Here is a 15,798-nt window from a genome sequence, read left to right as displayed (position 1 = left end):
ATTGGTGTGAGTGTAGGGTGAATAGGATAGGTTCCATAGCAGTCTGTGCACAGGGCACACAGTGACATTGGTGTGAGTGGGGTGAATAGGATAGGTTACATAGTGGTCTGTGCACAGAGCACACAGTGACATTGGTGTGAGTGGAGGGTGAATAGGATAAGCTACATAGCAGTCTGTGCACAGGGCACACAGTGACATTGGTGTGAGTGGGGTGGATAGGATAGGTTACATAGCTGTCTGTGCACACAGCACACAGTGACATTGGTGTGAGTGGAGGGTGAATAGGATATGTTACATAGTAGTCTGTGCACAGGGCACACAGTGCCATTGGTGTGAGTGGTGGGTGAATAGGATAAGCTACATAGCAGTCTGTGCACAGGGCACACAGTGACATTGGTGTGAGTGGGGTGGATAGGATAGGTAACATAGCAGTCTGTGCACAGAGCACACAGTGACATTGGTGTGAGTGGAGGGTGAATAGGATAGGTTACATAGTAGTCTGTGCACAGGGCACACAGTGACATTGGTGTGAGTTGTGGGTGAATAGGATAAGCTACATAGCAGTCTGTGCACAGGGCACACAGTGACATTGGTGTGAGTGGGGTGAATAGGATAGGCTACATAGCAGTCTGTGCACAGGACACACAGTGACATTGGTGTGAGTGGTGGCTGAATAGGAGAGGTTACATAGCAGTCTGTGCACAGGGCACACAGTGACATTGGTGTGAGTGGTGGGTGAATAGGAGAGGTTACATAGCAGTCTGTGCACAGGCCACACAGTGACATTGGTGTGAGTGGTGGGTGAATAGGAGAGGTTACATAGCAGTCTGTGCACAGGGCACACAGTGACACTGTTGTGAGTGGTGGGTGAATAGGAGCGGTTACATTGCAGTCTGTGCACAGGGCACACAGTGACATTGGTGTGAGTGGTGGGTGAATAGGATAGGCTACATAGCAGTCTGTGCACAGGGCACACAGGGACATTGGTGTGAGTGGTGGGTGAATAGGAGAGGTTACATAGCAGTCTGTGCACAGGGCACACAGTGACATTGGTGTGAGTAAGTGAATAGGAGAGGTTACATAGCAGTCTGTGCACAGGGCACACAGTGACATTGGTGTGAGTGGTGGGTGAATAGGAGAGGTTACATAGCAGTCTGTGCACAGGGCACACAGTGACATTGGTGTGAGTGGTGGGTGAATAGGATAGGCTACATAGCAGTCTCTGCACAGGGCACACAGTGACATTGGTATGAGAGGTGGGTGAATAGGAGTGGTTACATAGCAGTCCGTGCACAGGGCACACAGTGACATTGGTATGAGTGATGGGTGAATAGGAGAGGCTACATAGCAGTCTGTGCACAGGACACACAGTGACATTGGTGTGAGTGGTGGGTGAATAGGATAGGCTACATAGCAGTCTGTGAACAGGACACACAGTGACATTGGTGTGAGTGGTGGGTGAATAGGAGAGGTTACATAGCAGTCTGTGCACAGGGCACAGTGACATTGATGTCAGAGGTGGGTGAATAGGATAGGCTACATATCAGTCTGTGCACAGGGCACACAGTGACATTGGTGTGAGAGGTGAGTGAATAGGAGAGGTTACATAGCAGTCTGTGCACAGGGCACACAGTGACATTGGTGTGAGAGGTGGGTGAATAGGATAGGCTACATAGCAGTCTGTGCACAGGGCACACAGTGACATTGGTGTGAGTGGTGGGTGAATAGGATAGGCTACATAGCAGTCTGTGCACAGGGCACACAGTGACATTGGTGTGAGTGGTGGGTGAATAGGAGAGGTTACATAGCAGTCTGTGCACAGGGCACACAGTGAGATTGGTGTGAGTGGTGGGTGAATAGGAGAGGTTACATAGCAGTCTGTGCACAGGGCACACAGTGACATTGGTGTGAGTGGTGGGTGAATAGGAGAGATTACATAGCAGTCTGTGCACAGGGCACACAGTGACATTGGTGTGAGTGGTGGGTGAATAGGAAAGGTTACATAGCAGTCTGTGCACAGGGCACACAGTGACATTGGTGTGAGTGGTGGGTGAATAGGATAAGCTACATAGCAGTCTGTGCACAGGGCACACAGTGACATTGGTGTGAGTGGTGGGTGAATAGGAGAGGCTACATAGCAGTCTGTGCACAGGGCACACAGTGACATTGGTGTTAGTGTTTGGTGAATAGGAGAGGTTACATAGCAGTCTGTGCACAGGGCACACAGTGACATTGGTGTGAGAGGTGGGTGAATAGGATAGGCTACATAGCAGTCTCTGCACAGGGCACACAGTGACATTGGTAGGAGAGGTGGGTGAATAGGAGAGGTTACATAGCAGTCTGTGCACAGGACACACAGTGACATTGGTGTGAGTGATGGGTGAATAGGATAGGCTACTTAGCAGTCTGTGCACAGGGCACACAGTGACATTGGTGTGTGAAGATACTGCTGTCACCAGTCTGTATAGTGCTGCTGATCACGTGTGTCAATCCTGCAACAGGGCCCCTATGCAAAGCAATACAGCAAGAACGGGATGCAGTTAGGAAGCCGATGGTTGAAATGCCGAGTGCCGGCTTCCCGACTGTGAAATCCATACAGGGGACTAATAATAGGCGTCAAAATCCTGAAGCCTATCATTATCCCTACGCCGGGAGCTCGATGCCCGGAATACCGAACGAAGGTAACCCGGGCGCTGGGCTTGGGTTAGGCACCCCCCCCCCCCGGGAGGGTTAGGCTAGGGGAAGGGAGGGGTTAGGGTTAGGCCCCCCCAGGGGGGTGGTTAGGGTTAGGCATCCCCCCGGGAGGGTTAGATTTAGGTTGCAGGCAGGGGTGGGGGTTAAATTTAGGCACTTATGGGGGGGGTTAGGGTTTGGCATTTGGAGGGAGGTTAAAGGTGGGTTAGGGGAGGTGAAAGGGTAGGGATAGTTAGTTACTTACCTTGTAACGATCTTCACTGCTGCCGGTCTTCCGGCGTCTGGTTTTGAACTGCTGGACATAGGTCTGGCGGTCATTCATACCAATCCCGCTAGAACACCTCAAATATTAAAGCCATTTCTCGTGAACAAAGCCGTTGGCAACAGCTAGTTATATATAATAATGATGAATTATTATTATTAATGACAATGATGATGATTTTATCGGGCTAGGATGTAGGTTATAAAAGATCCCTATGTGAGTGCGTCTCTGGGTTTATACATATACTGTAGCAGTTTTTTTTCACTTTCCTGGAGTTAATTATCATCCTTCTACGTACTCTGTATCACTTTAGACTCTTTCAGGTAGTTTAAATGTTTGTGCAAAAAGCAGAGAAATCCCCAGGCTGCATTTAGCTCTCAGCTATTAAATATCAGTAGTCAGGTCATCAGTCTCCCTCCCTGTGTGTCCATAACAACCTCAGCCCGGCCCTGATCCTCTGTGCACAATTTCCCCTGTGTCTAATCCCAGCCTCTGCCATGCAGGGGGAGTGTCCTTTGTTGTACAGAGCCAGCTCTCCTACAGATCTGGAGGCACTTCATGCTGGCCGGCTGCAGACAGGGACAGAAATGCCTTCTCCTTACTGTGTGACCATTGTGGCTCTGCAGCTCCTCTGGCCTCTCCTAGGACTGACACTGGGGCAATCACAGACAAGGACCTACTACATTGGCATTGAGGAGGAAGCCTGGGACTATGCCCCATCTGGGCGCAATCTCATTACAGGACAGGACATATCGGATGATGGGTAGGTGATCTTGTGACTATGTAATGTGTATATATATATATCAGATATGGGTTGGCAGTGATATAGTGTTACATAACATAACTCACACACAATATAAGTCTGGACAGTGTTATTAATAATTAATAAAGTCACATTCCCATGTGACAGGCAGTTACCACTTGCAAATTCTGAATGTATTTATTAAGTGCAAATTAATTACATTCCAGCATCAGTTGCCTTGTCCTATGTAGCATCAAGTCTGTTCTATTGCTTCGGACAGATGATGGGGCTCATTTATCAATGAGTTTTATCTTTTACGCAACAAGTTTTAAAACTCATTGCATATGATAAATAGTGCTCCAGCCAATCAGCTCCCAACTGCCATTTCTCAAACAGATGACAGTTGGGAGCTGATTGGCTGTAGCACCATTATCATAGGCAACAAGTTTTAAAACTCATTGCATACGATAAAACTCGTTGATAAATGGGCCCCTAGTAATAGTAATGGTATGGGTGGGAAGAATTCAGACGCACTCAGCTAATCAGAACCGACTGCTGATCGTGATCTAAATCATTTTACACCAAAGGTTGGGCATCCACAAGTGGCCCATCTCCTAACGGGCATATATGTCTCTTTGCGGTCAACATGGGATACATTTAACACGATCACATCCCTTTCTGTCCCTACTGCCCATTGCTTACACGTTTCATCCATCTTCCATTCCGCCTCTCCAAGCGCAGTGTCATAAGTGCAAAATGCGCCGTAGTCACCGTGGAGAAGGATGTGTACTTTAATCCGCAGTAGTACAAAAAAAATAAAATAATCACAATTTGCGGGGAGGAAAAGCGCAAATTGCAAAAGCCCCTCAATGGTGACTTTTCTACATCTAGTGATCCCATTAAGCATCATATTGTTTGTGGAACCATGGTGTAATCTACGCGAAGGTAACACGTCGCTAGTACTGTAACGTCTTTACCCTGGTGATTGCAGTTGTAAGAACTCCGGCAATTTGGTGAGCCGTTGTTGACCATATATTTGTTGTGCTGAATTTGCCTCAATAAAAACACATTATACAAAAAAGAATTCCTGCAATAACCAGAAATAAACTGTTAACTAGTTTATTATGTTATTTTCCTCATAACTGTCCCAGTGATTTGCGTATAAACAGCTGCTGATCTGATTGAAACTGGCAGGATACGTCATTACAGATATAGGGAAAAGGGTAGAGGGGAGACCCCAAGCACTGGTACCAAAATTTATATTAGTTATGTAAAGGCAGAACAAACTCCAAAATAATAGGAAGATATCATAGTATACCTAAATCTCATGTCCCATTCACTACATCCGTACATGGGACACAGAAGCCACCTATCCCCTTGCCTATAGTGAGTGGTAACTTTACTGTCAGTAAATGACAAGTTTGCACCTGTATGTTATACCTGATACACTATTATTTCCATGTCCCCTCTTGCCTCAATTTGCATTTAGAGATATTGATATTTGTTGACACAAGTTCTCACAAAATCAGTACCCTGATATATGTTGACATGTGGTTATTTAAATTTTTCTATTATATACTGTGCAGATTATAACATCTAAGATATTCGTTACACAATATATTATGCCCTTTATTCTGGGCAACTGATATCTCTGTTGAGGTGGACTCTTGATGGTATATATCTATTTGCTTAAATACCATTTGTATGTTTTTTGCGGCGGACTGATGTTCCAGTGTTAATTTAAGAAATATATCTGTTTATTAATATATCTATTTACTGAGATATTTCACCTAAAGTTTTCACTATATAGAGCTATGGGCCTAATTCAGACCCGCTCGCGAGCGCAGGACGCTCGCAAGCGGGTCGATGGTGCCCTAATGCGCATGCGCACGATGTAGGGAGCTCCGTCGTGCGCATGCGCGAGACCCACATAGCGACAGCCAAGCTGTCACTATGGGTCTCGCACCAAAGGGGGCATGCTGTCGATGGTGTTTGACAGCACGCCCCCTTTGGTGGGCGTGCCGGGGGCGTTGCTGCCCAGACGGAGGCGTTCCCATCACTAGTGATGTCAGTGGGAGTCACTAGTGATGTCAGTGGGAGTGCTTTTGGCTCTGATAGAGCCAAAAGCACTCCTGGGCTTGCAGCAGCGAGACCCTACCGCAGGGTCTCATAGCAAGCCTGATGGTCGCGATGGTCTTGACCATCGCGACCATCATCATGGACGCTCGCATAAGCTGTGGGTGGTAACCCACAGCTATGCGGGCGTCCAAGAGGCCGCTCCATTTTTAGGTAGGAGGGCCCTGATTCAGAGCGAGCGCTCTGGTCAGAGCGTCCGTCTCTGAATCAGGCCCTATGATAGCTCATACACTTTTTGATGTTTTATGATTCATGGTTACATGAGATCTCGCAAATATATGCTTGAGTGACTATATGACTCACCAATAAGATCACTACTAGATGGTGATACTCACCATTTGAGTTTAGTTGTTTAATAGGACAATAAGATGTTCTTTTTCTCATGTTGTCATTATATGTTGTCCTTCATTTTACACGTAATCATTCTATTTATTCTTAAAGAAAACTTAATAAAAGTTACATTTTATAGCTAATGAGGTAGAAACTTGTGCCCCAAACAAAAGAGTACTTTACCCTCCCCCTTGTTAGGATACGTCATGACCCCATGCTGCTCAGAGTTCCTCTTTCACATTCAAACTACAATGAGACATTACACGCTCACTGTGGGGGAGATGTATCAAATTTGAGAGAGAGTTAAAGTGGAGAAGTTGTGCAAAGCAACCGATCAACTTCTAAAGGTTGCGTATCCACTACACGAGAGTGGAACGATTGTACGATCACAACATTGTACTCGTGCAATCGCTCTTCATCCTGTGCAGTGGATAATGTGCCTACACGGAACGATATGTCATTCAGTGCAGGCACCCTCCCTCATCCCCGAACATGCACAACCTGTCGTTATCGGCAGTTTGACCGGCATGTTCAGGCGATGATAGATGTCGAAAACGACCAGCGGGAGCGCGCATCGCTGGTCGTTTTTTGACATTTTCATGCACGATTTATGAACGATTAATGAGCGAGTGAACGATTACGATGTGGTAATTGTTCAATTGCTCATTTTAATCGTCTAGTGGATGCGCACCTTAAATGTCATTACATACTGTATAATGTGCTAGATAAATGACAGCTAGAAGCTTATCGGTTGCTATGGGAAACTTCTCCACTTTATCTCTCTCGAAGAATTGTTACATCTCCCCCTATGTCTGGTGTTCTCCTTTGAGCTCCCGCTAAGTTTAGCTGCTTACTTCATTAATGCTTTAATCAATACTATTAGTATTCTGATATACTCTAAAAACTTTAGCTTTTTGTTTATTCACAGGTTCCAAGAAAGAGGACTTGTGTGTGGTTACTATGTAATGTGATTGCAGTGGGATTTAGATGGCAAATGTGACTGATAAACTGGCACTTTCAGTATTTGGTACCTTTCAGATAAGATGAAATATTCAGGTCATGGTGACTGTGCTGAACTCTTTATTCCCTTATTGGCGGATATTTGTGGATGAAAGAGTTAGTTGGATTAGTGAGTCATTATTGGATTACATTTATCAATGGATTTTACAAGAATGTAATTCACTTGTGTGAGATGGACGGAGGTCAGTCTACAACACAATCTGCAGCTTATTGGGATAAGGCTGTGAATGGGGGAGAGGGATATTTATTATTTCTACCCACACAAGATTTTACTTTTAAGGATCGTTTACAAAGCCGAATAATTGTGGCCCTGTAGTGTGAATGGCATTTAGTGATGATATGTGCCCATTTTTGTGTGAATGAGCCCATTTTTTCAAATAAGGTTGTACATGGCAATGGTCCTTGTATCTACTGGCCTTATTAATTTTGGAATGCAAATGTATGTGACATGCCTTTACTACTAGTGTTTACATTGCTCATGGTGACAAAGGGAGTATGTCTAGCTCTGCACACGCTTGTACACAGTGTCACCCAGTGCAGAGCCATAACTATTGGGTGCGAGCGGTGCCTCCGCAGAGCCCTGGTGTGGCAGCTGCATTTGGTCAGTGGCCCCACCCCCTGAGCAGCCCCACCCCCTCAGAGTGACACTTGGTACTTCACCCTGCATCCAGAGTTTTACAATGCAATACACCCGTAGACCATTGGGTATTAAATTAAAACCATATACTGTAGCATATGTATACATAGGTCCGAATTCAATTAGCTGCGAAAAACCGAGATCGGCAAAAAGTTTTCGCCAATGCACGGTTTTCGCCTGTTTTCAAAGTATCGCCTTATTTAATTCCAGGACGTTTTCGCCTAGGTGAAAACTCCATAGGCAAAGACAGTGCAAAATTCATATTTTGGGGTACAAATGTGCGGACTTGGTTCAGAACCCTCGGACCACCCCCCTAATGACTAATTAGGCCCAAAAGATAAAAATGTATCTTAATTCATTCCAAAAAAGACGTGTAATTTTTCAGGCGAGTAAGTGTTGGAATAAAGGGTAAAAGGTAGTGAGGTAGTGAGCCTGGTATTTGGGTGGGCTATAAGGTTGAGACAGGTGTTTTTAGGATTGTAGGTGGCTGCAGCAGGTGTATTTTTTAGATTTTTTAAATCTTCACTTTAGAGTAGTGATTCTCAAACTCGGTCCTCGGGACCCCACACAGGTCACATTTTACAGGTCACCCAGCAGGTGCACAGGTCACCCAGCAGGTGCACAGGTGTATTTATTACTAACTGACACATTTTAAAGATCCGCAGGTGAGCTAATTATTTCACTTGTGATTCTGTGAGTATACCTGCAAAACATGCACAGTTTGAGACACCAAAATATACTAGTACTCATTTGCATGTACCCCAAATTTAAGTGCAGTACTTATTTTTCTCCAAAAAACATTGCTTTATATCATTTTTCCACACTTATGCAAATATGCATATAACAGCCCTTTGACTCAATGGGGGCGATTCAATTTAACGCGAATTGAATAGCGCCGGGAGCGAGCTTCCGGAGCTATTCAATTCAGTGCGCCGTGTGGTCGGAGAATGCCGGTTATAGCGGTCATCACGCCTTAACAAGGGTGTTAAGGTGCGCTAACCGGCATTTTCTGACCAAAGTGCCGGGCGCGTGGCTGTTAGCGCCGTGCTATGTAGAAAAACAGCCACGCACCCGGCACTTTGGTAGGATTTCTCTTCGCATCCCCAGGGGGGTGCGAGAAGGAATCCTTAGCGCGCCCAAACAGCGCGGTGTATTGAATAGCTTCGGGAGTCCCTCCCGTCGCTATTCAATAGCGCATTGAATTGAATTCCCCCCATAATAAAATCACTAAATACTTTTATCAGGGCTATTAATACTCTTCTAGACTGATTCCCAGGGTCAGTGAGGCTTTCTATGGGGTACAGACTGATTTCCCCATAATATGCTGTCTTTTTTTGCTAGTTTTGCTATTCACTACATTCGCCTATCCGCGTTCTCTCCTGTTTTGGAATTGAATAGGGTGAAAAGTGGGGAAGTGCATAGAGAAAACATTACGTCCAAACAGGCAAATCAGGCAAAAACATCGCACTTTTCGCCGACCTCGGCTTTTCGCGGCTAATTGAATCAGCACCTTAGTATAAATAAGATAAGTTGTTGTCTAATGCCAACACTTTTTTGATACACTTCCCTGCTATAATTATGGATGGAGGTCCGTCAGTGCGCTGTTTTGGTTGATCAGTACAGGACAGGTTATCTGGGAAAGAAAAGAGCAGACATGCACCTAACTAGTATTTTAGGAGATAATTTTATAAATATAAAGAATGACAAATGCATGCCTAACAAAAGGACACTCTCTCTCGCTCATCACCTCCCTCTCTCATCACCTCTCTCTCTCATCACCTCTCTCTCTCTCTCTGAGGGGCCTATTCATCAACACTAAAATAATGTTTTTAAGGGCATTTTCCCTAATTAACGTTATTTTAGTATTCATGAAGAGACTTAACACAGGAGATATCACTGATAAGTTTCCCTGCGTTAATTTCCACACTCCCCATACATTAGTACATTAGTATGGGGATATGGAAATTAGGCTATTCATCAAATTCCTAAAATTATGTATTTTCGGAATTTGATGGAGTTACTATCCGCCACTGTGAGGTGGCGAGTAGCAGGCAACCTGTGTCAGCGTGTGCAGGTCTTCCTCCGGCGCTCTGGTCCGTCCTCTGGCTCCAGGGGCTGTGCAGACACATGTTCTCCCAACAGAACACAATAAAGTTTATAAAAAAAATAAAAACAATTTTCTAAACTGTACTGTGGACTGCTTGGAGAACACGTGTCGCTGCAACGGGCAGGTAAGTAGGGGACCATGGGGAGGTATGCGGAGGGGGGGGTGAGGGGGACACAAAATTACCGCATGTGTAGGCAGTGCTGCGCATGCACTGGTTTTACAGATGTAACAGCGCGTGCGCAGCACAGATTCTAGCTGCGGTAAGTTAGTGTAGATAGGGGAAACTATTTCCCAAAGAGCTGTCATCGCAAAAATGACAGCTTTTCGAAATAGATAATTATGGAGAGGAGGAATGATGAATTCCTCTGGTAATTAGGTAGAACTCCATGCCAGTTCTAAATCTAATTACCTCCATCGATTTTTTAGGTATGATGAATAGGCCCCTGAGAGAGAGAGAGTATGGAATCCCGGCCATCGGGATGCCAGTGGTCTGAATCCCGACACCTGCAGGAAAGTACTCCTACACTAACCCCTGACCCTCCTTCCACGCAGCCTAACCCAAACACTCCCTCTCTGCAGCCTAACTCTCCCCCTAGTGCCTAACCCCTAACCCTAACCCTCCCTCTCTGCAGCCTAACCCTAACCCTCCCCCTAGTGCCTAACCCCTAACCCTAAACTTAACCTTAACGCTCATACTTGCCCGCTGTGATCGCAGGTCCCGGGATGCTGGTGCTGGCATTCTCACCCCTGTCGGGATTCCGGTGCCGGGATGAAGTCCAAGGCTGGACGAAACGTGGGACCTGAACATTGTAGCCCCTCTCTTTTTTGCTGGACTAGCATTGTTTAGACTATTGGTTCATTATATTCAACATTGTTGCAAACAACTGCGAGGACACAGAGAACGAATGTGCGAAGGACAAATATTGCTACATGAGAATTGTCACATACTGTAGTCCATTATCACAGGAAAGTCCTAACAAGCAATTTCAGCCTTTAAAATGTGCTAAAAATATGTAATCAATATATATGAATTTATCCTACTCCACAAATGTAATAATCTTTACTTTATTACACAACAACAGAAGAAAGTGAAGTAGGAGGGGGACTCAATTCCCCTAGTGAGCCCAGGGATGGTGCCAACTGACCTAGGGCTGGTGGAATGATGGTGGGGGGAATCCACACACTGCGGGTCTCCCCTTTATGGTTTTGCCAGCCTGGGTTGGCAAAGCCTAGTGCTGTTTAGTGGAAAATTGGTAAGGATCCCACGCTTTTAGTCCCCCCGATTTTACCACTAGCACTAGGCTTAAAGGCCTAGGGCTGGTTATCAATTATACAAGTATCCCACGCTGTTTATTTAATTTATTTTACATTATTTTGCAAATGCTCTCTTTAACAAAAGCATAAATTCTAGGAATCTGGGCCAGATTCATTACGGATCGCTAATGCGATCGCAGCTATTACGCACGCAGTCTCACTGCGAAAATGTGCTCCGCGGGTTAGGGGTTTAGAAACCAATGATTTGGCGGTTTCTTATTAGGATACGCCGCCCTTTAGTATATAGTGTATGTTTATGTTAGAGGGCCTGATTCATTACGGATTGCAACTGCGATTACGCATGCCATCGGCCAATTGTTGCGATGTGCAAGTGCATGTGTGCAAACTAGCCATTGTGAGAGGGACTGCGACCGCAGAGACTACGCATTCCCATCGCAGAGTGATTGAAAGGAAGTGCCGTTTATGGGTGGTGACGGGGAGGTGGTCGGCGAAATGCAGGCGTGCCACTGAGATGCCATACGCAGCTGGAGTGCTCAGGGCATGTGATGAAGTTAGCAATTGCTGTGTAAGGTCAGAGCTTGTGCAAGTGTGCGTGAGGCTGCGATGGTACTCACTGTTACTGATGGTTTCGCAGTCTTGCTAAGTATTACAGATGTGTGTAAGGTAAAGGTGGGCGTCCTTATGTAGTGCCGCAACGGCATAGCAATGGCAATGGATTAGCATTTCATCGCAGTCAGACTGCGTGAGTCATCGCAGCCGCAATCGCAGTTGCGATCCATAGTGATTAGTGAATCAGGCCCAGAAACCGCTATCAATCTGCTGCAATCCCAATCGCATTATCTTAGAGGCGTCACCAGGGGATGTGAACTCCATGTCAAGCCCCCAGCCTCCCCAAGCACTGTGCATGTGGGCGTCATCCATCACCTCTTCAGCGCTGCTCGGTGACACCATCCATCAGAGCAGCTCTGCTATTTTGGTTCACCCCCTCGGATGGTGTCACCCAGTGCGGCCCGCACCGTAGTGACACCACTTCAGTTTCTAAACCTCAACAAAACCGTCTTTAGTAAATATACTGCCCTGTCTCCAAGCAGAGGTACTGTAAAATAGAGGTACTGTACTAATATGGGGCCCAGGCTGTATAAGAGTAGTATTAGAGGTCAGGAAGTAGTACTTCTAAAGCTAATAGGGTTTCTAAAATAAGGGGAAAATTGGAGTTTTTATTAGACAGAGGGCCCTATTTAACAACAAATGCTAAAATTAGTGTTAATTATCACCAAACTTTGTCGCGCTATTTTAGTTATCCCCACCTTGATTTATCAAGATTTATCTAGCTGGCGAGTGAAAACGATAAAATGTCATCCAGCGCTATCTGTTCTTGGTTATAGCACTGACGAACGAATGACGGAGGAGTGGCTAAAATGATTGGCAGGTGGCAAGAAGGGGCTAGCCGTGTCTGGAGTATGCGCAGTCAGATAGTGAGGACGCCATCAAAGCCGCCGCGGAGACCTTTTGACGGTCATGTCTCTGCCGGATCCCCGCTGTAAAAAGATAAGCGTTGGTCATATCGGGGATGGCAACAGTGCTGAAGCAGCTGGGGCTTTTTGTGTTTGCGGCAGCCCTGAGTCCTGTGTGTCGGGCTAGGTTAGTCGCTGATGCAGGGGCTAGACAGTGGGGCAGGGTGTCATTTGGCCCCCCGGCCGGTACTATTATATATAGGGTAACTTAATCCTTTGGACAGTAAATACATGCTGACAGGAGCAGGGAAGCGAGCTGAGATCAGTACCCTTCTCCTTGTGTAACTGGCGCTTTCCACCGCCGTGCTTCTCTCCCAGTCGGTCGGCTCCCCGGGCTCTGTGTATGCATTGCTCCTTTAGGATCGACGAGGTTTCACAATGCCAACAAGAAGCCGGTGAAAGAAATTACAGTCACTGAACGCTAAAATTACAATTAGCGTTCATTGATGAATACATGTCCCTGACACTTCTTATAGGGTAGTAAAAAGTGCCTAGTGCTAGTGGCACAGTGAAAAACACTGCCCTGTCCACCAGGGCCGGATTGATGGCCACATGGGCCTGGAGCTGAAAATGACCAAAGGGCCTATTATGAGAAGCAGAGGAGCCGTGACCAGTGCTGTGTGGGTGTGGCCAGTGCCATGTGGGCGTGTACCCCCTGTGCCGGTGGGCGTGTATACTGTCTGCTCCAATGTCTCCCTAAATATGTAAAAGGAAAAAAAACCTTCATTTTGTGAGGTAAATAGAAATACAAATTTACTACTTATGATTTATGGCTGACCGTGTGGAGAGCAGATGGCCAGTCAACATCATGTTGTCATGACAAAGGGCCTATTTTTATGTGGAGGCCTGGAGCTGTAGCTCCATCCGCCCCATTGTTAATCTGGCCCTGCTGTCCACCAATGATGAATACTGATTTGACTGTTAGCACATACGAGTGTTAAATTGCTTAGCACTTGTTGTAAAGGTGGCCACAGACATAGCGATGTGTTCCCGATCAGCCGATGTACACGATTTCCCCCTGAACTCTCCCTGGGAGCTCCCCGGCAGTCCTGCACATGATTTGGTATGAAAAAGCTGCCAATGTGACACACGATCTATCGTGCCTCCTAACTACTCCAGTGCATGCTGACTTGAGAATGTCAGATCTGCCCTACAGCACGGCAAATCTGAAGATGCGATGTGCGACCTGCGGGGACGCGCATCGCATCGTGATTGGGGACTCATGATTTCCACACGATTTTGGCATATTTTACACGATCTGTCGTTCCAATGCGTCGGAATCGGCCAGATCGGGTAAAATATCGCTACGTGTGTGGGCACCTTTAGAGTGTGATAGATCCTTGGAATAGCCTCCCAGTAGCTCAGGTGGGCAGTGGCAGAGCAGGGCTCACTGCCGTCCTGGGACTGGCAGCAGTAGAAAGTGGAGAGCTGCCCGGGGGGGACTCATCTGTTAGAAAAATGACAGTTGGGAGCTGATTGGCTGGAGCACCATTTATCATAGAGTGACATTTATCACTCATTTCGAGTAATAAACTCGTTGATAAATGAGTTTGTCATACTGTAATATAATGCAAGCATTAATGGGACACACGCTGCTAATGATAAGAGTCAGATGAAAAGTATACAGAACAGAAAAAGAGACGTTTAGATGGATGTAAAGGTGCGGGTTTTTTTTTTTTTACCAGCAAATTCAGAACTTCTTGCTTAGTCTCAAGAGGAAAACAAAGTTTATTACAACAAAGAAATGTACAGTATGTGCTGAGTATGTTGGGAATGCGGAAAGGTGATTGTGGGTATATTTGGGACATGTAGGAGGAGGATGCTCTGACGGGTGGTACTTCTGGTGTTTGTCAGGACTTTTGAAGCTGGGTTATAAATTGGTCACATTTAAACTGTCCACAATATACAAGTTTTATGCAATGTCATGTATTATTTCTACGAGTCCTAAAACATCTGCTTCATATTATAATCCACTTCTTAGCGATCAGAACTATACATAATTAGCTTCTCTTGAAAACAGCACTGAGTTGCAACCCAGCGGGTTGCAGATACATATTTGAGATGGCACCCGGAGTCTAATGCCCGACATGCTTTACACTGACTCCGAGTACCATTTAAAATATTCACCTGCAACCCACCGGGAAGCAGCCCAGCGGATCCTATCTGTCAATCCAAAATCGTGCGTCTGTTTCCACAGATTAACGGGTGTATTTATAATTGGTGGGTCAGTGGGTGTGTCTGTACCACTGACTATCACAGCTATACAGGGCACAGTTTATCCCCTATTTATCAATCTGTGGCTCCTCTTGACACTTGGGGCCTAATCCTGAATTGGATGCAGCCACGGTCGTCTTTTGCTGCAGTTACATCTACAACTCTAATGCTAATGGCGCTATAAAGCCCTTCCCTGTTGTACATCCATGCGCCCAAGGACTGAGATGCACACTGTCAGCGTCCACAGATGCTAAAATACTGCTCACATGGCCTTGTATTGTATGTGAGCGCTTCAGTGTCTCTGTATTCAACTGCTGTCAGCGACATGCCTGCGACACACACTCCGATAAGACGCAACATCTCAGTGCGTCTAATTAGTCTCTCCCTGTTACCTCCCAGTCAGCGTCCAGGAACAGCCCCTACACTTCTGCTACTGTGCTTCTAAATTTACACTGCAACTCTGTACGAGCAAAGTTGGGGCGTATACGCGGTGTGACTCCAATGCATGGGCAGAGGAAAAACATCGCCCTACTGGGTCCAACACTGCCACTGCATCCAACTCAGGCCCTTGACCTGGAGAGGATCCTGCAAAATCTCTCTGGCTTCCCACATCCCCAATTTAAAGGTATAGAGTAATATACCCTGCGATTGACCCTGCTTAGGGTAACCTGGGCCCCTCAGTACCCACTGCGGGAGCCTAGATTGCCCAATGGATGATATAAGAGGCAGAGGGTGGGAGATTGCGCCCTGCTTGTATTATAACCAGTTTCAGCAAGTTTAGGAACTTAGGGCCTGATTCACTACGGATTGCTATTGCGATTGCAGCTGCGATTACGCACGGAGGTCGGCTGTGAAAATATGCTAATG

At 46.1% G+C, this 15,798-nt stretch overlaps 1 protein-coding gene across 2 annotated transcripts in view; it reads left to right on the top strand.

Moving 5' to 3' along the window:
* Window positions 1–3,505: 3,505 nt before the first annotated feature.
* LOC148478263 (ferroxidase HEPHL1-like) overlaps window positions 3,506–15,798 on the top strand; it is a 91,937-nt gene continuing 79,644 nt past the window's right edge. For both annotated transcript variants that reach the window (XM_088455730.1, XM_088455731.1), the window contains exon 1: window positions 3,506–3,719. In XM_088455730.1, the coding sequence (XP_088311856.1) occupies window positions 3,544–3,719 (176 nt within the window). In that variant the 5' untranslated portion in view covers window positions 3,506–3,543. The remainder of the gene's footprint in view (window positions 3,720–15,798) is intronic.

Source organism: Taudactylus pleione, unplaced genomic scaffold, assembly GCF_031769625.1.
Source record: "Taudactylus pleione unplaced genomic scaffold, aTauple2 ptg000667l, whole genome shotgun sequence".
Taxonomy (NCBI): domain Eukaryota; kingdom Metazoa; phylum Chordata; class Amphibia; order Anura; family Myobatrachidae; genus Taudactylus; species Taudactylus pleione.
Note: the sequence above shows the minus strand (reverse complement) of the source record. Positions and strands in the feature narration are given on the sequence as shown.